The sequence below is a fragment of the Alexandromys fortis genome, unplaced genomic scaffold, assembly GCF_014885135.2.
Source record: "Alexandromys fortis isolate MF-2015 unplaced genomic scaffold, M_Fortis_MF-2015_v1.1 scaffold_89, whole genome shotgun sequence".
NCBI lineage: Eukaryota > Metazoa > Chordata > Mammalia > Rodentia > Cricetidae > Alexandromys > Alexandromys fortis.
This window is the reverse complement of record NW_026067973.1, coordinates 5,433,300-5,458,668: the sequence shown is the minus strand read 5'-3', so window position 1 is coordinate 5,458,668 and position 25,369 is coordinate 5,433,300. Positions and strand designations below refer to the sequence as shown.

Sequence of the window (25,369 nt, the reverse complement as noted above, 5' to 3'; positions counted from 1 at the left end):
GTGTGCAAAGGGCCAGCAGTCTCCATGGAAGGTTTCTGTTTTTAGAACTGATGATAAATGTGCGTGAGGGATCCCGTTAAGCTGGGAATTCCTTTGAAATTCTCATTTCTCTTTCTCTCAGCTGTCCATAGATAGATCCTGGCTACATTTGGGTCTGAAAGCTCTTCAGCCTGACTCCCCCTTGAGAGTCATGTTCTTTTTTGAAAGGCGCTTTTTTTTTTTTTTTTTAAAGTGAAAGCTGTTTTTTCACTCAGAATAGGAATATTCTCCAGCAGGGAGGGTACTGAAGTAACGGGATCCATATGTTGAGGCCGCCAGCTAATGCTCAGCATATGGGCCGGCGAACTTTGCAGGCAGAAGTATGCCCCTGCTTTCAGGCAATGCCCTGGAAACTCCACAAAGGGATATTGCTCAGGTAAGTCATGTTGGAGGCATAGCTTCAGGATTTCAAAGTACCATCCATTCCATGAAGTGTGAGGCACCAAAAACAATGGGAAAGCTTCTCCTTGGCCCCAAGCTCTCAGAATAGCAGAGGGGCTCAAACCTGGGCTTTCTATACTCCCTAAGAAAATGGCCTTGCTAAGGGCTGTCATTCAGTATATCCAGATGATTTCTTACATTCAGTGGGAATATCTTCCCTCCACAAAGATCACACTGCAAAGTGAGCTAGAACTGGGGAGAGCCAGGACGCCTGGTCTCCACAACACAGACCTGTACCTAGAAATGACTGTAAAGAAATCGTTTCATTGCTCCCCACATCTGGAAAGTGAAAAGGCAGGTCAGGGTGATCTCTGAGACCCCTTCCCAGTGTCACAGTGTGGAACTGAGCAGCACCTAAGTCCAGCTAGAGAGGATGAGGAAAGCAACCCCAGCTAGTTGCATCTGGACCATGGACTCAGTCCTTGCCAGCATCATGTCCCAGTACAACTGTGTGTACCAAGGGCTAGGCACAGAAAGGTTGAGGGTGGGGAGGATGAATTCCTGGGTAAGAATTAAGCCCTGATTCCCAGACTGGTTGGCAACAGCAAAGTGGAGGTGAAAACACGCCCTATATTTTACTATCCCCCGCAGTCCATGTTTTTGAAAGCGCCCAAGCTCGGCCTCTTAGCCGCAGAGGAGAGCTCAGCTCCCTCCTCTCCTTGACCCTGAACCCTTTTCCTTACCCTTTTCTTCCTTCCATTTTTTTTTTCCTCCATGCTGGCTCCACTTCACCCCTTTCCCTCTATAGCCTCTGCTGAATTTCTCTGGATCTGCCTTGTCAGGATGGTTAGGAAAGCTGTACCCCAGTACTCTGCCTTCCCCCTCCCCATGTACTCCCTCTCCAGCCCCAGGCAGACCTTTTGATCCCTGTATTCTGCTGAGCACAACTGTGGCCTCCTGTCTCATGAGCCCATACTCAGAGCTGCTGCACCAGCCCTGCCTGAGAGCCGGTCACCATGGCAACGAGCTTTCCCTCCATTATACTGTGCACAGAAAATGGCTGTTGGAAGGAAGAGCTCAGTGTCTCTATGACCCAACCTGGGTTTTTATCGGAGGGTGGAGGGCAGGGCTGGTGCTTGCTTCGTAATGGCTCTGAGGAGCTCTGTCTGTAGAACCCGATGTGTACTCGCCTTCGCCTTTTAGATTTACTTAAAGAGAGCAGGGGCAGAAGGAAGCTGATTTCAAATGAATAAAGAATTCTGCTTCCCTATCCTAAAACTGTGTTTTTATGAACAGTCGTTATCTGCTCTAAGGAGATAAACGAGAAGCAGAATGAAGCGGGCATTGGTGAGATCTGGTGTTATGTATTTTTTTCTTATCAGTACCATGGGGAGACTGAGCGTATGGATATTCAAATAAAAATGCAGGAAAAAGTAGCCCCAGGAATGCAAAGAATCCCACGAAGCGCAGGCTGTGGGGTTTCAGAAGCACAGCAGACTGGCTGACCGTTCTGATCTCCGGAGATAGGTGTGATGGTTCTGTGTTGCAGGGCAATGCAGACTCTCATCAGCACCCCTGATTGCAGACTCTCATCAGCACCCCTGCTTTAGAATGGGGCTGATTCGCTGTGACCACGCATGGCAGCACAGGGAGTGGACAAGCTAACCCTATGCATGGTTCTGGGGTGACGAGCTGCCTGCCCTAGAGACACTTCAGACTGACACCCAAAAGGAACTGGCTGGCCGGCTCTTTCTGTGAATACAAAACATAGCTGGCCCAGGGGACCCTTCTGCTCTTGACAGTAGATAGCATGTAGGAGTGATCTGGGCTGTATCTACTTCTGGCTACAGGGTAAAGTCACTTTGACAGCGGCAAGTTCTCAGAAGCCAAATAAACCTCATAGTCTTTTTTTTTTAAAGCTGAGTTTGAAAATCCCATTTTTGAATGAATGCTGTGGGGTTTGATCTCAAGTTTTTAAAGGTATGTTTGAACTCAACTTTTTCCTTTTCTTTCTTTTCTTCTTTTTTTTTTTCAGTTTCCCTGCAAGTGGATATTGTTCCCAGCCAGGGAGAAATCAGCGTTGGAGAGTCCAAATTCTTCCTGTGCCAAGGCAAGTGTCTTGGGTCCCATCACGTTCCAAAGCTTGCCTCCAAAATCCTCAGAGATGAAGCTGGGGGTGCCAGACCTAGAATTCTGGCCACTGTTCTCCTCTAGGTCAGCAGTGTAACCATTCCAAACCATGCTCAGAGATTTTCTCTTAAATAGTGAAGAGAAACACTGTCTATATTTCTGCTTGACACTAGGGCATATCAAAGGGGTTTGTAGGAAAACCAGCATATACCCCACAGAGTGAATCATCTCAGGTCTTGTATCTTGTTTCTTGTCTGTAGCCAGTTCTGGAATACAGAATAAATTTAGAAAAAAAATGCCTCTATAGATCAGATTAAGGTTCATTTCTTAGAATAACTCAGACCTTGAAAAGTCAAGGTGTTGAAAGTGCATTGAGGATGTGTGCCACTGGTTGGGAAGACACATATCTTGGTTCTCTACAACCGATTTGTTCTGTCTGTCCATCACCATCACAAACGTGCACAATGCTGGGATATATCAGAGCTGGCATTCTTATTGCTTCCTTAGGAAATATACCCTGATCATAAGTGGGAAACATCCAGGGGAAGAGAGTACGTGGAATTAGGCTTCGAGGCATTTGCAGATGACATGCCTGGGATTTGGAATGTAACAGAAACAGGAATGAACCGAACTAGGTGTGAGCCGCGTCATTTAACAAGCAGCTTTGGGTGGAAAAAAGCTTTAATTGCCACCATGATTTGCATCTGATCAGAGGGCTGTGGCCGATGGAAACATTTTCTCCAGCTCTGCCATCATTACTGCAGTTTCAGTGATCTGAAGATAGCGCCTTAGTGCCCACAGCACATCTTGCAAATTGTGATATTTATTGAAAACGGGATGGACCCCAAAAGGAAGATCGCATGTCTATACCAAACATCTCCACAGGGCTAGGCAATGCAGGCTGGTACCCACACATAGGTAGTAGGACAAAGAAGGAACATTGGCTTGGAGAGACTTTCACCCTGACTCAACCTTGCTTTTAGGCAGCTGAGTAATCGTAGTGCCCCTCACAGGTGTCCAGAAAGAGAGGCGTTGCTGATATTCTGTCTCCTCAGAGCATATAAGGGATTGCCTGGGCAATAGGCATCAGAATGTCACTCATACAGTTGCTGAAGTCAAAATGGCTGGAATATTACCTCTTGGATTATCCAGTTTCTCTTATATTCAACTCAGATGACCAGTATCCACCCTCTACATCCTGATCAATTGGTTCAGGTCAACTAGGTCCTGGAACCCAGGTCTCGTATAAAATAACCCCTCTTTATTTCCCATTCCATAATATACATTTGTCTCTAGCTTAGTGCATGGGGCATAGTAGGTTCACAGCAAATAGTGTCCTTCCTGAAGGACAGGACCACTAAAAACCATGACAGGCACATGTAGCTGATGAGTTCTTTCAACTCTAGGAGATGTTATGACATAATTAAACAGACACAGAACAGAGCTGCAAAAGGTTTGATGATAGAGATCCCTTTCCAGTCTTCCAGTCTTTGCCATGAGGAGCTCTTACTAGGTAGCCACTGATACTCCGAAAGGGATTAATCTTCTTACATTCTGTGTTCTGAAAGTAATCTCTTCCTCCTTAGTGGCAGGAGAAGCCAAAGATAAGGACATCTCCTGGTTTTCCCCCAACGGAGAAAAGCTGAGCCCAAACCAGCAGCGGATCTCAGTGGTGTGGAACGATGACGACTCCTCAACGCTCACCATCTACAACGCCAATATCGATGATGCCGGCATCTACAAGTGTGTGGTCACTGGCGAGGATGGCACCCAGTCTGAGGCCACTGTCAACGTGAAGATCTTCCGTAAGAGCCCTCATGTGTACTCTTCACTCCCACCCTTGTTAGAAAGAAACATGGGTGTGTAGCAAAAGCAGAGAGATGACAACAGGCGGACCAATAAGGGTCTATCCCAAGATGCTAAGAGTTCTGGTATATTCTCAAATGGTTCATCGTTGGCCTAGAATGCATAAGGCTGGTTTTCACTGGTCTTATGAGTCTACATTCCCACTGTCCTCCATGCCAGAAACTACACAGTTCCTAAAGGGCTACCATGGGTTCCTCCATGACTTCTAAGTGATAATGATAGACATACAGTTTAGGTTTTCCCTTTTTAATCCCATTTCCTTTGCTGGTGATGCAGACCGAAGACCTAGTGAGATGGGGTATTATATGCAAATACTTGATACTGCTCATAAAAGGTAGTTTCCATTGTCACTGGAAGCTAGCCTGGCAGTGACATCTCATTGCCTTCTTACTACACATAGTGCTGGCTCAAGTCACGATAGGTGACAGCTAGCAGGTAGGTGTTGAGCAGCATAGCATTTATTGCCATTCAGTATGCTCTCATTCTTCGGAATTCTCTCTGCTGTAAAGAAGTTAGGGTGAGGTCGGAGTGAAAGACCAAAAAATAACCAGTGACCCTCACTGTCACTGTAGGATAGATGTAACACTCACCACATCACTACAGTGTATCATCACTACAGCAGGGAGTCCATTCCCCTCTAGAGACCCCTTAATGCTAGCTGCTCTGCCTTCATCCAAGACCCAGTACTGAGCTGAGCAGGAGCCCCTCCTCTGCCACTATATTGTGGGTGGAAACTGGCCTGGGATTGAAATCAGGCAGCACAGTTCTACAAGATGGTATGGTTTCCTCACTCTGCTCCTCATGCTGCCTTTCAGAGAAGCTCATGTTCAAGAATGCACCAACCCCACAGGAGTTCAAGGAAGGGGAAGATGCGGTAATTGTGTGTGATGTGGTCAGCTCTCTGCCCCCAACCATCATCTGGAAACACAAAGGCCGTGACGTTATCCTGAAGAAAGATGGTAAGACCTAAGTTCTCATGAGCTCTCTGGTCCCCTAGATTTCCACCCCTGGGAGAGATATTCCATCTAAACACAAATTGAGGAGCCTGGAACCCACATGCAAATTATTGGACCCAAAGAGATATATATCTGTAACTGGTATGGTCGGGCATCTGGTTGTCTCTCCAGAGCAGAAGACATATCCCTTGTAGACTTATCTCATCTGTATTTATGGTCCAGTGGTTACTTTTCTCATTTCAGTCTAAAACGCAACCCTGGAGATAAGAAAAAGGACAAGATAGCCAGGTTGTGTCACGTGTCTGTAATCCCAGCATGCAGAAACTGATAGGAGGAATGGCTATATGTCTGAGGCTAACCTGGCCTACATAGTGAGTTCCAGACCAGAATCAACTACACGGTGAAACTCTGTCTCATAAATAACAAAACACAAGACCAATAAAAGGCTAGAGCAGGAGGTCCAACTGCTTGCTTCCCTGATTGTGGAGTTTACTGACTGACCTTGGATGAACCTGCCTCTTGTCTCTTCCAGTCCGATTCATAGTCCTGTCCAACAACTACCTGCAGATCCGGGGCATCAAGAAGACAGATGAGGGAACTTACCGCTGTGAGGGCAGAATCCTGGCCAGGGGAGAAATCAACTTCAAGGACATTCAGGTCATTGTAAATGGTGAGGAGATCTGTCCTTCCTGTTCTCTCCATTGCTACAACCAGGGTTTCCCGAGACCTCTCTTCCTGTTCCTCTTGGGTATAGACCTGTTCTGACTCATTTCTACATCTCAACAGAATTTCTTTCCACTATCATAACCTCTTAGGGGGGGGGAGATTAATGTGTTAATTTTCACATTAACACACTAGTTTTTGGTGTCTTCCCTCAATTGTAGATATTAAATGCCCTTCATTGCAGGACTAAAACCTTTCCCTTTGTACTAATAAATGCCTCTTCATCCCTAGTGTCCTTGGTGTTATCATCATTAGGAAGTTAGTCTCCTTGGTTTGATGGGCAGAGAAAATATTGCAATCAATTCAGATCTCAGAATAGTGAACATCATGGTCTGTGGGCTTATTAATCTTAATTTGCAATGTCAAATAAACACACCCATAGCATCGATCTGCCACTTGCAAGATGTTTACAGGAAATTATAATATCAGTACTAAGAAAATAAGTAAATCACATTTGAATTGTTTTGGTTATCGATATGTGCTTTCTTGCCAAGCTCTCCCCCTCTCGTCCCTTCAGTGGAAACACTTTGTACATGAGGTTGTTTATGACAGATGCAGAGAAATGTCACTCTGCCGAGCTCTGTCTTTCAGACGCATACCAACCTGAAAACCACCAGGAACTGCGTTTTCTAACTTTTGCCGGCACGGAGAGCCTCCTTTTAACATTGAGTCCCCCCTGCCTTCATAGTTATATAGCATATATTGATTAAAAAAACACCATAACAAATAGCCACACTAAATCAAATACCACATGAACATGAGTTAAGAGGTAATATAATGGCTAGAGTCTTAAAAAAACAATAATGCACATTTGTGGGCAAAGTTTTGGTAGGTTGCCATTAATTATTTAGAATGCCATGCGAGTTTAGATCACTTACACTGACTCTGTAGCTGTCCGGGTCTCTTAACCCCCCAGGTGGTGACTCTGTGGCCCACTGGCCCCCAAATGCCTCTTCTCAGGGCCATTGGGTACTTTTAAGTTGTGTACAACTGCTTCTGACGTTCTTCTTCCCTTCAGTACCGCCCACTGTCCAGGCCAGACAAAGCATCGTGAATGCCACTGCCAACCTGGGCCAGTCTGTCACCCTGGTGTGTGATGCTGATGGCTTCCCGGAACCTACCATGAGCTGGACAAAGTAAGAAACTGGTTTGTGTCCTTGTGTCATGGGTGAGAAGAGATGGGAATCCATAGAACCCATTGTCTGTAGGGTTTCCATTGGCATGAGTATGGGCTTCCTAACATATCAGGGTGCAGGGTTCTCTGGGAAGTTCTCTTGTTCTGTGTCTTTGGTTACTGTTTCATTTTCAGTCTTGTGGGGGCAGGTCCAGAGGGTGTGACTTGTGAAGCTGATTCTTTGAAATCTTTGTGAAAGATATTGACAGCCTTTGCACAGGCTCCAAAGATTGGGGAGAAGCATAAAAAGCTTAAAATGGTGAATGCTACTTAGTGGTCTTCCCCTTTTATGTAGACTGAGCCTGTCCCATCAGCACAGTCTGCATTCTGTGGAAACTGATTGGACATGAACCTCTTAACCCCATGCTCAGAATCTTCACCCTTTGCATTTCTGAACTATGTAGGGATGGAGAACCCATAGAAAACGAGGAAGAGGATGATGACAAGCATATCTTCAGCGATGACAGTTCTGAGCTGACGATCAGGAACGTGGACAAAAATGACGAGGCTGAGTACGTCTGCATTGCTGAGAACAAGGCTGGCGAGCAGGATGCATCCATCCACCTCAAGGTCTTCGGTAGGTACAGTGCGGTGTGGGTCAAGGTCACAGTTCAGGCTCAATTCCTCCTCTCTTCACACTCTGCCCATCTGTAAGGCATGCCCAGACTACCATGGCATACATCCCAAAGGCAACCGTTTGCTTCCGGTACTGACACCTCAGCCCTAGTCCAGAAAATCATTCAATAACACAGTCTTCTAGCTGGTCTTCCTGCTCCCCATCTGGGCTCCCCGCAGTCTTTTCTACTCGTGGTAGTCAGAATGGTCTCCATGCCAATTCTCTTTCCAAGATCCCTGTTGCAACTGAAGTAAAGGCCAGACTAGTCCCATGGTCCAGTGTACCCTAACCCCTGCTTGTACTCTTGTTCTAGTTTTGCTTCCCTCTGCTCCGTGGAGAAAGCTCTCCATTCACACCAGCCTCCTTTCTGTCTCTTCCTCACACCAAGCTAATTCCCTGTCTCAGTGTCCCCTATCTCAGGGACATTGCTTTGGAGACTATCCTGCTTGCAGTACCATTGCCCAAGACAGACCTGCCAAGAGTGGCCTTCTTGTTACCGTCAGCTCAAGCACATTTCCATTAGTCCTCCTCACCTGGCCTCTTCTACTGCCTCTCCGCATCCAAGCTGCCACTTTACCGACTATCCTCAGGACTCACTGTTTCTTCTCTAGGCACCTAACAATTCCTGTACTAATCCTCTTGACGTGTTTGGTTTGGGGCAATGGCTTATCTCCAGTCTCCATTGCATTCCAAGTGTATTGAGAGCATGCTGGCTGTCTTACACTTTGCTTTATCCCTGGTTCTCAAAACAGCTCTAGATCTCAGGATACCTTGCCTGATGGGTTGCCTTATCACTTTTTTTTTTACCTTTTTTATTGGCATGTGTGCCACTGTGCATCATAGAAAGTCATAGAAAAGACTATCATGTCTCCATCTGCTTTGTCCCTATAGGACAAACTTCCAGGCATTTCAGAATTGAAACGTGTTTTTGGTCTCTTGGTGCAAAAAGGGGATTTGTTGCAAAAAGAAAGGTGTACCCTACTGGCTTTCAAAGTTCTCTGCTTATCTGTCTAAAAAGCACAGATAAACTTCTGCACTGTAGACCCTGCTGGTGAGCACAAGGCTGGAGAGGCTTCTCTGGTGCCTGCCCCTCCCAGGTAGCTAAGTGCACACATAGGAGCCAGTGTTAGGACTGCATGGTTAGCCTGATGGAGAGAACTGTCTGTAAACACGCTGTTGAAAATCAGGTGCTTTTATGCCAATGGTCCTGGTAATTACAGTCGAGCCTTCTCTATTCATTGATGACAGTTACAAATAGGTCATGGGAAGGAACACAAAAACTTCATGAAAAGCCTGCTTATGTGTGTCTGCATGTGTTTGCATATATATGTGTGTGTACAGCTGCATGTATGTTGGTGGAGACTGCTCATTCATTCTAGTTGCCTTGACCCAAATATTCACACAGAAACTGTATTCATTACAACACTGCTTGGCTAATGACTTAAGCATATTGCTAGCTAGCTCTTATATCTTTGGTTAACCCATTTCTGTTAATCTGTGTATCACCACATGGCTGTGGCTTACCTGCAAGGTTCTGGCACATCTGTCTCTGGCAGCAGCTACATGGCTTCTCCCTGACTCTGTTTTCTTTCAATTTAGTTTCCCCTGCCTAGCTCTATTCTGCCCTATCACAGGCCAAAGCAACTTCTTTATTAACCAACGGCAATAAAGCATAGTCAGAGCATACATCATCTCTCACACCACATGTATATGTCCATGAGGATAGAAACCAAAGGTCAACCTTGGTGTCATTCCTCAGGTGCTGTCCACCTTGTTGGGAAGACAGGGTTGTCGTTAAGCTGCTGGGGAGCAGTCTGTCTTCACCTCCCTAAGTGCTGGGATTATAAATATGGCCAACTGTACTCAGGGTTGCTTTTTTTTTTTATATGGGTCTGAGGATCAGAGTAAGATCCTAACGTTTGCAAAGTAAACACTTTACTGATTGAGTTTTCTTCCCAGTCCATTAAAAAAAAAAAAAAACACCATTCTCAATGGTGTTTTCTCTCTACTTCAAATTAATCAATCCCCCTATTCTGTTTTTGAGATTGTACAGAAGGTTAGGTGCATTTGTTAATTTATCCCTTCATTTAAGAAATATTGAGTGCCTTTGCAGCTAGCTAGAGTGGCTAGCGCGATAAGTAGAATTGGACTCTGAGAAGCACAAAGATAGAGATAAACATATAAACATACAGAAGAGAATAGATAGTGTCAATCAGCACCATCCACTGTGAACCCAGCCACTGCCAAGTTTAAAATAAAATATCATGGAGTCTGTTCCCATCAGTAGATTCACAAGCATGTGTAGTTGTCCAACACTGACATTTTAAGTGACAGCCCCCTATAGTGACTCCATAGCAACAGCACAGTGTCGTTTTATAGGAAAGATTTCCTACCCTGTGTGTCAACAGTTAGTCATCAAAATGATGCACCACTTCATTTTGAATGGTGGGACAAATGCTTCAGGCATTGCTTGGAAGACACATGCTATGCTGCCTGGGAGCTGCCGCGGACAGGCTCTGCTGGGCTGGCTTACACATATGCCTTCAGCACCTCGGAGAGTTGGCAGGAGCAGTTGAATATTGGAAGGAATGGCCATTAGTTCATGTGACTGATGCATGACCCATGTAAGAGGGAGATGATCCCAAAACAAAGTTTCCTCTCTTGTCTCTGGGGAACTTTTAAAGCATTGTTCCCATAAAGTAACAATAACAATGCCCAGCCCAGAAGGAGTGTTTATTCCATACCTTGCCACATAACCACAAATTAGCTTCTGCAGTCCTCATCACAGTGCCCTGAGGCAGACTCGATTATTGCTCCTGTTTTACAAATGAGGACAGAGAGCTCAGGTGCCCCTCATAAGGAACCGTGATTCAAAGCAAAACCATGGCTTCTTGGTTTGCACCCTGGGAAAGCAGTGATGGCTACATCCATGCAGTCCATCAGTACTGTGCTAAATCTGCCTGTGTAGGAAATGAATAGAAATGGGAGAAGCAGCATGCTGTCCCTCGACCATGATACTGCGCATAGGTTCTCGAGATGCTTCCTACTTGAAAGTCCTTCTTAACCTGAGAATTTTTTAAACAGCCTTAGTTTGCAACTATGATTATGGTATGCATATACTTTTCCACTTATTAAAAACCAAAAGCATATTTGCATACCAATGAGATGGGTATGCTTGTTTATTTAATAAGGAATTAAACCTTGGCCAAATATTTGATATTGCAGAACACAGAATGTCTTCAGTGTTCTTCAGTGTTGATTGGTGTTTTTGTTTATAGTCATCGAGGTTGAGAACACCACTTTGCATAAAGACACAGTACAAAATGGCAGAAATTTGTTTCGGACCATTTCAAAAATTGTTGGAAATTCTGTCTCCAGTCCCAAGCCAAAACTCATTGAATAATTTTTTTTTTTGTGCGCAACTCAAGTCAGCAATTCAAACAGTAATTTTTAAAATCAAGCATTCGAACACAATACTACCCAAAGATACACTAATTTGATACTTACATGCTGAGGAAGGGTGTTAGGAAAATATTTGAAGTCATTGTTTTCCATAATTAAGCCATTATGTCTCTGTAAGAGCAGAAAACTTTGCATGTGTAGTAAAAACACTACAATTCATAGCATACAATAGTCTTGAATCTGAGCCCAAGGCTTTGCAGCCAGTGTTTGTTGGCATTGTGTGGTGGGATGGCATATACACGCTGAGTGTTCAGAACCAAGGCTGCAGTAAAGTCACACAATGCAATGTGGGCAAGCACTGCCAGAAGCAACTTAGATCCACTGTGCATTTGATTTTGAATTAATTTCTGGTCTTTTCAAGTCCAGAAACATTTTCCTATGGCCAAACTTTTTCATGACTTCAGCTTTGCAATTGGATAACTTCACAGGGTCATAACCCAGCATCTAAGAAGCTGCCCTGTGAAACATACTCAGCTTTATCATGGATAGATAAGAATAGCGCTTGTTCCTCTTCCAGGCCCTTTCAGTGGCAATGAGTGACTCAGGCAGGAAGGACAGGTAGCAAATGAGGAGTCTTACGGGGCCATGGGAGAATGAACAGGATGGATAAGCCCAGACAAAGTAGTAAGGAAGAGAAATGAGGATGGAGAAACAGGCAAGAGAGGATTTGTTTCCCAATCTTTATCCTGAATGGACACAGTCATCCCTTCATCCCTGTGCATCTGCATCTGTACACACACCACAATTTCTTTCCCAAGAGTGTTAGAGTATTCTCTAGATAGCACAGTGGGGCAAACAGAAGAGAGGTGGCTGGGCTCTTAAAGAGGTCAGCAAGGAAAACATGGACCTGTAACAATTGTGTCAAATCCAGAATCAGAATTCTCTTCAGTGCTGCAAGGAGAGCCCATTCATCTGTCTTGAACACCTATTTCTCTCCTTTCTGCTTTCTAATCCCTCTTTCCCTCCTCCCTTCTCTTGGCCTCCTCTCTTGGTTGCAGCAACTATAAGATCAAAGAGCGTGGTGAAAAGGGGGCAGCTGACTAGGGCATCTTTCTTCCCTTTTTATCCTTTCCCTTCTAGATTGCTGTCGTGGGTGAATCCCCTCAGTAGGTTTTCTCTGCAGCAGGGAGACTTAATGGTGTTAAAGGGGAAAGAGAACTGCACCTTGGGTAGCAAAGAAGAGATCAAACCTCTGATGCCTTCAGAGTGGGTAGCAGTCAGTATGTAAAGAAGATGACTAAAGCAGAAGCTATTGCTATTGTAGAATGACTCCCAATGATAGAGACTTGCTCTGGCATGTGTTGCCGTAGTTACCAGCTAAGGGCTCCTTTCCTTAAGTAGGTGCACTATTATTCTGCATTGGCTGTGAAGCTCCATCTCTCTTCTCTGTGGGTCCTTCTGAAAAAGTATGTTTTGCCTGTGCAGATAATTATGCCTGTGCTAATGATCTTGATGTCTCCTGGTGCCATGAGCTGAGGCAAATTCAGTGGAGGCAGAAGCCTTGGTTATCTGACTCTTGTAACTAAGGCAGAACTTGTGGGTAATAGCAAGAGACCCCTGGGGGCTGAAGGAGAAAGTCTCAGGGCTCTCCTTGAGAGAGAGGCTCCCAGACACTGTTGAACCAGGAGTGGACATGGCTGTTGCTGAGTGGCAAACCGCAGGACAGTGGACTGACTAGTCCTCACAGGATCGTGAGGAAGGTGGTGGTTTACGTGAGGAATGCTCCCCATGGACTCAGGCATTTGGACCCTTGGCCCCAGTTGTTGGTACTGTTTGGAGAAGTTTAGAAAGCATAGCTCTACAGTCACTGGAGGTAGGATTTGAGCATGTATAGCCTTACCTTGCTTTCAGTTGACTCTCTGCTTGGTTTAAAAGATGTGCTGGCCCAGCTTCTTGCTCCTGCTGCTCTGCCTAATGCTTGCTGCAAAGAGTCCACCAGGAGGGACTCTATTCCTCTGGAACCATAAGCCAGAACAAATCTTTCTTCTATAAATTGTCTTGGTCATGGCGATTTATTACAGCCACAGAAACTAGCTCATGCAAGGAGAGATGCAACCAATGGAGGCGCTAAGTCTCGGCAAGGCAGGGAAACCAGAGAAGAATGCTGTAAAACCCAGGAGCACTTGCAGAACTTAAGCTGGAGCAAGGAAAATGGGAAGATGAAATTCGGAGAGATCCCTCTTGGGCTAGCCGCAGAGGGAGGGAATCTTTTACAAGCAACAGACACTCTTCATAAGTCCCTATTTGCCTAGCAGTGCTTTCTGTCTTCACGTAATTATTTACAGCATACTTGTTGTATTTCTTTTCTGCTGCTTAGATAGAATCCTAAGACCAAAAACAAACAAAAAAAATAGAGAAGAAGGGGGATTATTTGGGTTTATAGTGGATACGGTCCATCATGGTTGGGAATGTGTGATATCAGGAACATGAGACTAGCCTGGCAATCAGGAAACAGATAACATGTCGTCTACATACAGGAAGCAGACAAGGAATAGGAAGTGGGGATGAGCTATAAAATCTCCACCCCCAGTGATGTACTTCCTTCAGCAAAGCTCTACCTCCTAAAACTGCCATAACCTTCACAAACAGCATCACCAGCAGGGGCTAAGTGTTCAAAGTTATGAGCCTCCTGGGGCATTTCTAAACCTCATCACCTGTGATGGCTCTGCCTTCCTCTAGCACTGACAACAACGCTGCTTCCAGAGGCAGAGAATGGAATCATTCCTTCCAAAACTCTGTTGCCTATACAAAGTTAGTCTTTGTTAATAATATGTTGCTGGCACTTGTTTTTATTTCTAGCACTTTGGAAGGCAAGAGGATCTCTGTGAGTTTGAGGCCACACTGGTCTCAAAGCAAATTATAGGCTATCCAAAACTATATAGTAAGTCCCTGTAAAAACAAAATAACAACGACAACAGCAAAAAAAACCTTGTAGAAAAATGTGGTTTCCCTTTCGCTAAACACTTGTATAATATAATCTTTGTAGCCATCTAGGAGATGGTGACACACAAACCAAATGTTAATAGATGTTACCTGACCCTTCTGTTACTTTCTCTCTCTCTCTGACAAGACAAAGTGCTGAGGGCCAGGAGAAGGTCAAAAGCTCTGTCTAAGTCTCAGACTCTTTACATTCAGTTTCCAGAAATTAGGCCATGGTAGCCAGCTGGTTCCAGCCCCCAAAATCATCATTTAGAGAATCTGTGTCGGGGTTTTTTCTTTTGTTTGTTTTGTTTTTCAAGACAGAGTTTCTTTCTGTAAGACCGGACTGGCCTCGAAATCACGAGATCCACTACCTCTGCCTTCCCAGTGCTGGAATTACCTGTTCTTTTCTATGTCTCTTGTCCTTTTCCTTTCGTCACTTTGGTAACATAGAGATTCAACTTCTATTTCACCTTGATTTTGCTTTGCTTTATTTTACCCTCTAAAAGTTAGTGTTTGATACTAGTGTGTTGAAATAAGGAGCGGCGGGGCTGCGTCCCCAACACCCCGGCCGCTTGGCTAGCTTATGCCCGAAATAACAACACACAAACTGTATTCATTTAAAGAACTGCTTGGCCCATGAACTCTAGCCCTTACAGGCCAATTCTCGCACCTGGACTAGCCCATTTCTAATGATGTGTGTAAGCACCCCAAGGTGCGCTTACCGGGAAGATTCTAGCCTAAGTCCATCGTGGGTTGCAGCTGCCTGGGAGAGCAGAGCATGGCGGCTGTCCGGTCCCTCTGGAAGCAGAGCAGAGTCTGACCTCACTTCCTCTTCCACCCAGAATTCTATTCTGTTTCCTCCTCCCATCTATCTTTTAACCTATCAGGGCCAAGGAGTTCCTTTATTGCTTAACCAATGAAATCAACAGATTGATATATGACACTCCCACATCACTAGTGAACCCTCCTTCCATGTGATGTAAGTTCAGACCTCCTGCAAGGCATATTTATGAAGGTAAGACATAAAGTCTTCCCATAGAAAGGTTCAGCTGGAGCTCCTGGACTCCATCATCTCAACGGCATTTGGCCATACTGGATTAACATTTGTCCATGTGCCAGACATGAGACAATAATTTGCTAAGTGTCCTGTTACTAATGTTAAGAAACCATGTGAACTATTCTGGTGATTTTTTTTTTTTAAAATTGGGTCTGGAAGCAAGCCATTTGTCACTGATTCCAGTTTATTGAAGCATCATGGAAGACTTCAGTATAGATTTTCTCAGGCCATATTTTCTTAGTTGACTTGCCATTACTTTGAATTTGAATAGAAAGGGAAGACAGTGATTTCACAAGCTACCTGTCATTCTGCCTTTGTGTCTTTTTTACCTCACCTTTTTCTCCAGTAGTGAAGTAAGTTATTTGCGCAGCCTTATCTTTTCTCTTCTATGGAAGGTTTAGCAATTTCTGAGTATAATTGTCTTAAATTAGGAAAATTCAATTTTCTCTAATGTTTTCACATTAAATGCAGCTTTGGAAGGTGTGTGTTCTTTGCATTACTTTAAACATTTGGAAAATGATAATGAAATCAGTTCAGCTTCTCTCCTTCCTGTCTTCAGCCTACCCTGAAGCACATAACCAAAATTTCCACCTCAAGGTTTTCTCCATTCTGGAATTCTCCCGAGATTATTCTTTTTGGGGGTTCATTGACCACTCCATGGCTCCAACAAGATTCCACCCATGAGCATCTCTGGTTTATTGGTAAAACTGCAGTTGCTGAATCTCTTCTCCCCTCCCTCCCCCGCCTCTCCTCCCCTCCCTTCTCCTTTCCCCCACCTATCCTCCACTCCTTTCCCCTGTGCCCCCTCTCCTCCCTTCCCTTCCTCTTTGCCCAACCTCTCCTCCCCTCCCTTCCCTTTTGTACCTTTCCTTTCTTTCAAGAATTTTTCTGAGCTTAGAATGATTCCATTCCACCCAAATTTACACCTGCTGAAAACCTCCTGGCCCCAAAGCCATCTCCCTGTGAAGGTTTGAGCCAGCACAGCACTCTGCTGCAGCAGGCTTCAAGCACCTTATTGGCTATATATTCCAGAAGATGTTTATCTGACTGTTTCAATGTTACCAGCACCTTTAGGGGCTCATTACATGTCCCTACTATACCCAGAATTGAGCCTTATATTTAGTAAATAAGAAACCTTTTTAAATGGGTACACGTTATCACTTAAACCCCAAAGAGCAAAATAACCAGATAAACTCATGGATATGATTTTTTTTCTTTTCAGCAAAGCCCAAAATCACCTATGTAGAGAATCAGACCGCCATGGAACTGGAGGAGCAAGTCACTCTTACCTGCGAAGCCTCAGGAGACCCCATCCCCTCCATCACCTGGAGAACTTCCACCCGAAACATCAGCAGTGAAGAAAAGGTACAATGTCACCCAAGAGTTTCAGGGCTGTGGAACACAGACTTGAAGCACCTCAAGTCTACCCCAGGCCCAGTTCTCTTTGGCATGTGGCAAGATGAGATGTGGTCATCCGTAGCCACAATACATCCTGCAACCTCCCTCCCCCAGCCTGCCTGGATGTGGTCTACTCAGCATCCTCTCACAGTGGGATGGGCACAGTTCCCTGTCTAGATCACCAGGGGCATGTTGGCAGTGGGCATGATCAAGTTAGACGTGTTGGGGAGGAGGCAACAGTGAATTTCTGATCTAGGCTTATGGAATTGTGAGGACTCAGGACAAACAAGATTCTGGGGCATCAGATGATGCTGTCATCAGCTCAGACGCACCCAGAAAAGTGTCTCCCAGAAACAGCAGGGATCAGGATGAATCTATTAACTCTCTTCCTCGCGTCTCATATACTCATGCTGTACGCACTCTGTGCACAAAAGCTTGGTTGCCTTTGTGTCTGCCTGTATTCTTGGTCACATTTGGATTCCATTTTGTTCTAAAGGCAAAAATAATTAGCAGTTTCTAGATGATGGTACTTATAGCTGGGTTCTGCAATGTACTCACCAGAGTTTAAGAATATGGTAGTAACTCCCTGACAAGACAAAATGACTTAGAACATTTAGCTTTAAGGTGCATATATCTGTGAGCCATTGGAAAGCTATCTTTATTACTGGTGATATATAAACATTGGGGTGACCACCACCCCATATCATGCTTTGCTACTGAGTGAACCAAAAACAAACAAACTAACAAATAAGAAGAAAGGGCTACGTTGCAAAGCAACACAGTAGAACACATGGCCCTAAGTTCAATCTGAAGCAGTATATAAAGGAAAAATACTGTGGTTTTATGGCACCTTTCCAATATTATTTTTCAGCTCCTATAGTAATAGGCCTTGTTTTAGTTGGTCAAAGCTTGGTTCCCTACTCAGGAGTAATAGCCATAGTCTTAAAGAGTATGCAGAATGGATTGCCTATTGACCAGAATGTCAAAAAATGATAGACATACACTCTTCTGCCATGTTCCACAAGCATCTAGAAACACACTGAAATAAAGCCAATGGGAGAATGTTAAGTAGCAGGGCAAAAAGTGGAATTTGCATTTGAGGAACTGATTTCTACCTCGATGACAGAAAGCTAAGCAAAATCTAAAGGAACAGAAAGCTCTCTTCCAAATAGCCCATTACTCTTTTTGCAAGTTTCATACCCAGAATTAAATCCAACTTAACATAAACTCAACTAATGAACTGCTAAATATTTTTGAAACTCGCATATGCTGTTTGATCTGCAAAAGCCAGCTAAATTAAGAATTTAGGTGTTTACTTCAATACTTTCTTTATCAACACTGTAATTCAATTCCCAGCTATGGTTTTGGCTTCTTTTGTGTGTTACATGGACCCAATGTACATTTCAGGGCTTAATCCACATGGGCACTGCTTGGCCAGTCTTTCTATATTAGATTTCAAAGTAGATTTGTCCAGGTGACCCAGTATGTATCTCTGACCTACAGTGAAGGACGAAACATCTATTTCAGATAAATGACATTTTTAAGTTCTGTGTCTTTTCTAGAAATAGCTCAACAGTTAAACTAGACAAGAAAGATTATTAAGATTTGTGCCTACTTGGGGTTTGTCTTTAATAGGTTGGCACTTTGGGCTCGTACCTATGATTTCATTTTTATAAAATGATAATAAATAGCTAGGAACTAATATGTACTCATATTCCCTAAATATTGAGACTGAAGATATCATAAAAAAAATCTCAAGCCCTGCTGGGATTGATTTTAAAAAAAACTCAGTTTTCTATTGACCATCTGTCTTGATCTGAGATAACTGTTTAAGCCCAGCACAGATTAGATCACAGTTTCTTTTACTGTAGACTAGCTTCAGGTTTGCTTGAAGAGTCGTTCATGGAGCCTGAGTCCGTCAGTGTCCGAACAGTCCTCCGGAGAGGTTCACCATGTTTCCACATCACTGTATTTGCTTAAACAAAATCTTACATGATAAAAGTTGCTGCTTCTACTAATTAAATATTGGCATCAGAGCTTGATGCCAATCTGATATTGTAGATGGCTAGTAACCATGAAATGTGGTCTGTCTGTGAGTGAGTCGAGTTCTAATTCAAGTCATTCTTACTCTGGAAACCTCCCCTCCCATTCTTTCCTACCTCAAGTTGCATTATATATAATTATGTATTGAGATCACCAGCACCATTGAATTATAGGAGTAAAGAAAATCATTGGTTAAATTGGGGTGCTCAGCTAGGCAGGTCACAAAGGTACCCATTTATCTAATGAGTGAAATGAATGATTCCCCTCAGCATTAAGTCCTGTAGAACTGCAGGCTAAAAGATGGTTTAGGAAGAGCCTTTTGGGGTGATGTGGTTCCACCTGACTTGCTCTCTAGCATCCCTGCCAGGTCACTCAGTCCCCACCTGACACGTGATGGTTACGACATTGCAAAGGGCTGTTGTCTTTTCCCCTTCCACGACTCGGAACCCTCCTCCTCTGCCACTCAGAATCTGAGTCACTGAAATAGAAGCTGCAGCTCGTCTTCCTTCAACAGCCGCCCAGAATTCTCCAGTGTCTCTTATGTCAGGATTTCTACACCCTTTGCCCTGATGGCTGTCCTATATCTTGATAGCTTCAGTTCACTAGCCCTCAATAAAACCTTGCTGCCCCCCCTGTAACCTGAACAGAGTCAGTGGAGTTATCATTGTGATCTAGATACATCACGTAGTTAGGGTAGCCTTAGCCCTTGAGTCATGTCGTATCATGGTCGCCTGGAATATGTAGGTCTATACTATGAACTACATTTAGGTGACTTATCTCCTGTCTCCTTCTCATGAAACTGACTGCATAAGCAGCAATGCAGAATTGTGTATGTATTTCATTTGTTGCAGCTTTCTTTCTCAGCCTCAGTCATGTTGACCATTTAGGAAGACTCCCCCCTTGCTAGAACTGTCCAATGCATTGCAAGATATCTGCCATTCTTCACCACCACCCCCAACACCAGTAACCAATTATAATTATTACTAAAACTCTCCCAGCCCGGAAAACTACTGTCTCAGACCATCTTTCCGTTGGCATTAGCTGTTCATGAGAATTTTACTTACAAATCTGGAAGCTGGAATATTTCTTCTCAGCTTGATCCCCTTATGTGATATCTGCATGTTAAAAGTAATGAGGTAGAACAGTCAGTGGTGCCCCCAGCGCTAAGCGTAATGTTCAAGGGCGGGGAGCTCAGCAGCTGTCACCTGACATTTGTATTAGCATTGCTCGCAAACCTATGTGAGTCCTTACTCGAAAGATCTAAGCCGCTGGTGAAAATATTGACTGGGACAAGATCCAAGCTCAGAGACCTCAGATTCCCTCTGCGTCAGTGGCTCCGAAAGTAATGGGCTTGGTGTGTCGGTGCAGCGGCGCTCTTCTGTAATTCTGGTAGGTTTTGTTGAAGGTTCAGGTTCCTTTAGCTAGGAGTATAAGTAAATTAAACCGGCTTTGTCTTCTACATCATTGATTGCCTATAGCACTGCCCTTCTCATTAGATTTCACCTACAGACCCGTAGTGACTTGCTAATAGAGTATCAGAATCCTTCTTCCTTATAAAAGGAAAGAAGAAATGAATTCAAAATGAGTATAATCACACCATGCCCTTGATTATGTCTCTGCACTGAGTCTCATCCTAGTTGGAGAAAGTCGCATCAATCCCTTAAGCTTCAGCCAACGGAGATGGTTTAGATTAGCAACTAGTAATAGCTAAGATGGGTGTGATTGTTTGGATGGCTGGTATTAGTGAGGTAGATCAAATGTCCAATCATTATCGTCCTGAGACAAAGGGGAGAGTGAGAGTCATTGCGGGTTAGTTTTCACATGTATGTGAAGGTGTTTGTGATGCTAGAGAAGATTAAGCCTCTGTGTCGTGTCAGCCCTCATCCTAGACAGAGTTATCATAAAAATTGCCAGGTGCTTGAGTTTGCTAAATTCTAGGCACCATTTACATATTGAATGAGACGCAGGGATTGTGATCTGCATACTCGATCCCTGGCATAAAGAAAGCCATCCGTCATTTGCTATTTGGGTGTCTCTGTGCCTTGAGATGACTCTAAAGAAGGGCATGTGAGTCCTTCACCACTAAGGATAAAAAGGGTGAGGAGCTAGATCAGAACAGACAAAGTGTCCACAAATAAGAGAGACCTTTGGAAATTCTGAGTTCTTTCGAAGTCCAACCTTTCTTTTCACTAGGGAGAATTCCTAATTGGGTGCAAGCTCAGTGCCCACTTTTAAACATCAGGAAATGTTTTGCCTAGACTGGTCAGAGCCTGATCTAAGACACAGTGAATGTATCTAGGGAATGCTTAACACGAGGGAAGAAGGACTTTAATTTACATATATAAACTACTAGATATATTTATGTAATAACAAAAGATAAGTGTTGAAACAACCAAACACTAGCAACACTTGGAGCATATTCATCATAGCATAAATGTTTCCTAAGTGTATAGATTTGAATATCAGATTGCATTAAAGTGGGACACGCCTTTACCAAATTGTCGGAGCAAGACAGACATTTACTGCATTCCGCCAGAGAAGAATTAGGTTAAGCTACCAGAAACCTGTGTCCCTAACAACAGCTTATTTTAAAAGCCATAGACCACTAGTGATTTGGGATTGAGACCCTGAAGATTCCAATTTGAAAACAAATAACCATATGTAATCTAACCCCATTAAAAAATATAAAAGTCTTGATGACACAGCCCTGGCATGTGACAAACAAGCTTCCTAGTATTGTAGAATTGCCGACTATAGCTGACATGTTGGCCCACTGTGACTTTGGCCTAGCATGTTCTTCGTTCTCATTTCCTCCTGCATCCCAACACTATGTAATGTAACATTTCCATCCTCGTGTCTCACAAAAGCACCTTGCATTTCATGAACTTACTGTTTGCTAACTCATTCACATCCCCTGTCTCACGCGCGCATCTTTTGTGTCCTTTGCCATCTGAACATCAAAGACAGTCAGTCAGGAATGCCACCAACGGAAAGATCATACAACTCTGATGTCTTTGACTCAGAGTTTGAAAACAGAGAGCTTAAGTAGAGAAGATTTTATGTGCTGGATAAATTAACAAATCCAGCCTTGAGAAGAAAGTGCCCCAAACCCTCGTGTGTGTGACTTTTCACACTCTCTCCCCTCTCTCATTAGTGGTGAGTTGCATGGAGAGGGTCCATGTTTCCATCCAAATGCTATCTGGGAACTTTCTATCTTTAATCAATAAAGTCCCATTGTCAACACCCGGGATTTAGTATCCTCAGAGCTTCCTGACCCATAGTCTGAAAGACTTTCATACTCACACACTCATTGTATCTCTCTGCTTTTTGCTTTGTTCCTTTAAAAAAAAAATAACTTCTAATTAAATGCATGCTGAGTTGTAAAATGCATGGGCATTAAATGGCTTAAGTATGTCTGTCTAAAACATTCAGAGGAAAAATCTACTTTCTGAGTAACCCTCAATTATTTCCTAAGAAGGGATAGTGCCCTCAAATATTACGAAGACCGTTTAAGATGGTTTGCATAGGAGGAGCTGAATAGTCTGCTTGTACCCATAAATATATCCTCAGAGCTTAATTCACCTTTGATTTAGACATTTTAATATGCATAAGAGGGAGGGGAAGCTGAACATCAGCTAAGTTCTGAATTAAATTTGGGGGATAGCCATGGTCATTGAAAGTGGGCCTTGAAAAAACTTCAGACTTAAAAGGAAGCTGCATGTGCACGGAATGCAGTATGAGTTCTCTAAAGCAACATGTGACATTTTACTGCCTTCTTGTTGTGTTTTATATCTTGTTCTCTCCAGGCTTCGTGGACTCGACCAGAGAAGCAAGAGGTATAGCTTACCTGACCACTAGCCAGTCTCTAGCTCTGAAAGCATGTCAGTTTAACTCACCATCACAGTCAATAACCAACCAGACTTGCTAACCTAATGAACACTTTAGTTAAAGACTAGGTCCATAGCCGTAGACATCACCTAGCAATAGTGTCATTTTTTTTTTAGGATGAGCAAGCAAGCTGTGTTGGGAGTGGAGGAACAAATCCTTATTATTTCCTAAAACAGGACCTTATTCTCTTACTGGTGCTGGTCAAATCATACCCAGGTCATTGTACTGATAGAAATAAATTGCCCCAATTCCCAAGCCAGGCACTTTGAAATAATAATAAAAAAAATTTAACTCTCCTCTGGTGGCTGTGGCTCTGGACCATAAAGTCACAGAGTGAGTGATCTAAAACCCACTCGGCCCTTTCCTTTCCAGCTCAACTCATCTTGTTGCTCACTTATTTGATAATGACTGGCCTTGGTAAATGATCACATTGCATTTCCTGTCAAACACAATGCCAACGACATCTTTCACAGGTTTCTCCAAATCGTTCAACGAATCTGTTATTTTTATGGAGCATTAAATGTGTACAATTGGAGTGATTTGGCACAAATGGGTTTATGTTTTGTAAAGTCAGTAGCATTTGGGATCATCCTTGCCTATTTCTTCAGTCTAGGTGATATGGGGAGACTCAGGTGGAAAACTGAAGCTAAGCATTAACCTTTCTATCTCATTGCACTACTTGGAGACCCTTCATATGATCATGCCTGATATTGTTTACCTGATTCATGTAACTATAAGTGACCAATGGGAACATAAAAACCGGTTGGCCCGGGACCAGGGAGATAGGGCTCAGTCAGAAAAGTGATTGCAACACCAGGACCTGGGACTGCTCTTCAGCACTCATAGTAGAAGCAAAACATGGTGTTTTGTGCTTGTAATCTCCGCACTGGGGAGGAACACACAATGGATCCACGGGGCTGATTGGCCAGCTAGTCTTACTTCATCAATAAGCCCTAGATCCCAGCGAGAGGCTCTTTCTGGAAAAACAGAGTGGATGGTTCCTGAAGAATGACACTTGGGTTTGACTTCTAGCTTCCACATAGACACACACACACACACACATACACGCACGCACGCACATACACACACACACACACACACGGAGCAACTGTATGAGATTAAAACATCTAATTTGTGAATGTTTTCTGTTAAATTCCCTTTTGTGTCCTTCTCCAAATGGAGCTTTAATACCCCAATTTACAATCACAGAAGACGATCCAGCAGTTCAATAGGCTCTATATTTTAATTCAGTGAGTGTACCCTCTTAGTCTTTCTGGGTGATAACCATTCAGAACATTTAGCATATGACCCGTATTCAGGTCATAACCTTAAATATTGAATGCCGCTTAATAGTTAAAAGTTGTTCACCTGACTCCTGGCAGGGACATTCATTTCTGCACCCGAGCAGTCTGCCATCGTCAAATCTAGTTCATCTCTGTAATGTGCCTTCCTTGATGATATGACATGGAGACTGTTGTTAAAGCACATGTCCCCACTGAAATGCTTCCCTCCTGTGACCTTGAAATCACTTTGTGTTGTCATAGGCTAAGTGTTGAGTGTGTTATTGCCCCTAAACTATGGCCCCATTGGCACTGGGAAGGGAGAGAGGAGGGTTTATGATGGGCTGGCTCCCACAGCTACAGGGCTCATTCTGCTTTGCCTTGTGTGTCTTCTCCTGTCATTCTGAGCTAGACCTGGCTTGAGGAGTCACTGCAGTTTATCAGGGAACATTAAGGAGATTTTTAAATGGATTATCATTATAAGTGGAAATAGTAGGTTCCCTCCCAGGAAAGCGTACACCCCCACCCCATTTACCAGAAGTGTCTTTCCTCTTGAATGCTTCACTTTGGACATAATTGACTTTCAAGTGAATGCTACCCATGGGGCTCAGAAGTTCCATTTTCTCCTGTTTGACTCATTTAGAGATGGAGACCATAGGCCAGATGAGTGCAAAGCCTGGCTTCTGTTGTGGCCACGTTCTTTCTGCATGCTCTGAAAGGCTTAACTCTTTGATCTGGTAAAAAGGGAGAGAATGGTTTTCCTGAGAATAATTAGAGTCACAAATATTTTCTTAAAGAGAGAGAAAGATCTCATTGCTGGAGTAGTCTTGTTTCACTCTTACCTGAGCACACTGCTCCCTCTGGGGGAACCCGAGTGGTCAGCAGGACTTTTGGTTGACAGGTCTTGTGAGTGTATCCCTGTGCCAGAGGAAATTCTTTCAGGATGAGATAGCCCAATCACACTGGAGTCCGTTGGTGTATCCTCCAAGGGATAACTGGACATCTGGTGGAGAATCCCATCATCAAACTTGCAGTGAGCTGCTACAAAATAAGAATTCCCTGTTGAGAATTGCCTACTGGTGTGAAGACATCATTAAATGACAGAAATCTCCAACAGGGAAATGTAGGCAGGGAGACCAGGTTTAAAAAATAAGTAAACCAAGAAAGAGTATGTACAGTCTTTCCAGGAGCTTGTCTTCAGACATTTCTGAGCGGATGCTGTTCATCCCTTGCTTCCGTGACAATGCTATTACCTGTGTGACTCTCCTTACCTCCTTTTCATGGGCTCCTGTTCTCTTGGATTCCTGAGAATTATATACATGGTAGTCCCTGGACAAGCCTGATCTGGGTCACAAATCCTCACAATTCATCCCACAGTTGACAAGACCATGTGTGGACCTTCAGTCCCTTCTCCTTCAGTTATGCCACGCTTTA

The 25,369-nt window shown here is 43.8% G+C and overlaps 1 protein-coding gene across 1 annotated transcript in view; it reads left to right on the top strand.

Annotated features, from left to right (window-relative positions):
* Window positions 1–25,369, top strand: part of Ncam1 (neural cell adhesion molecule 1) — a 98,336-nt gene that overhangs the window by 30,066 nt on the left and 42,901 nt on the right. The window contains exons 2-8 of the mRNA XM_050156270.1: window positions 2,456–2,530; window positions 4,137–4,355; window positions 5,232–5,375; window positions 5,905–6,042; window positions 7,114–7,231; window positions 7,674–7,846; window positions 16,549–16,691. Of these exons, the coding sequence (XP_050012227.1) occupies window positions 2,456–2,530; window positions 4,137–4,355; window positions 5,232–5,375; window positions 5,905–6,042; window positions 7,114–7,231; window positions 7,674–7,846; window positions 16,549–16,691 (1,010 nt within the window). The remainder of the gene's footprint in view (window positions 1–2,455; window positions 2,531–4,136; window positions 4,356–5,231; window positions 5,376–5,904; window positions 6,043–7,113; window positions 7,232–7,673; window positions 7,847–16,548; window positions 16,692–25,369) is intronic.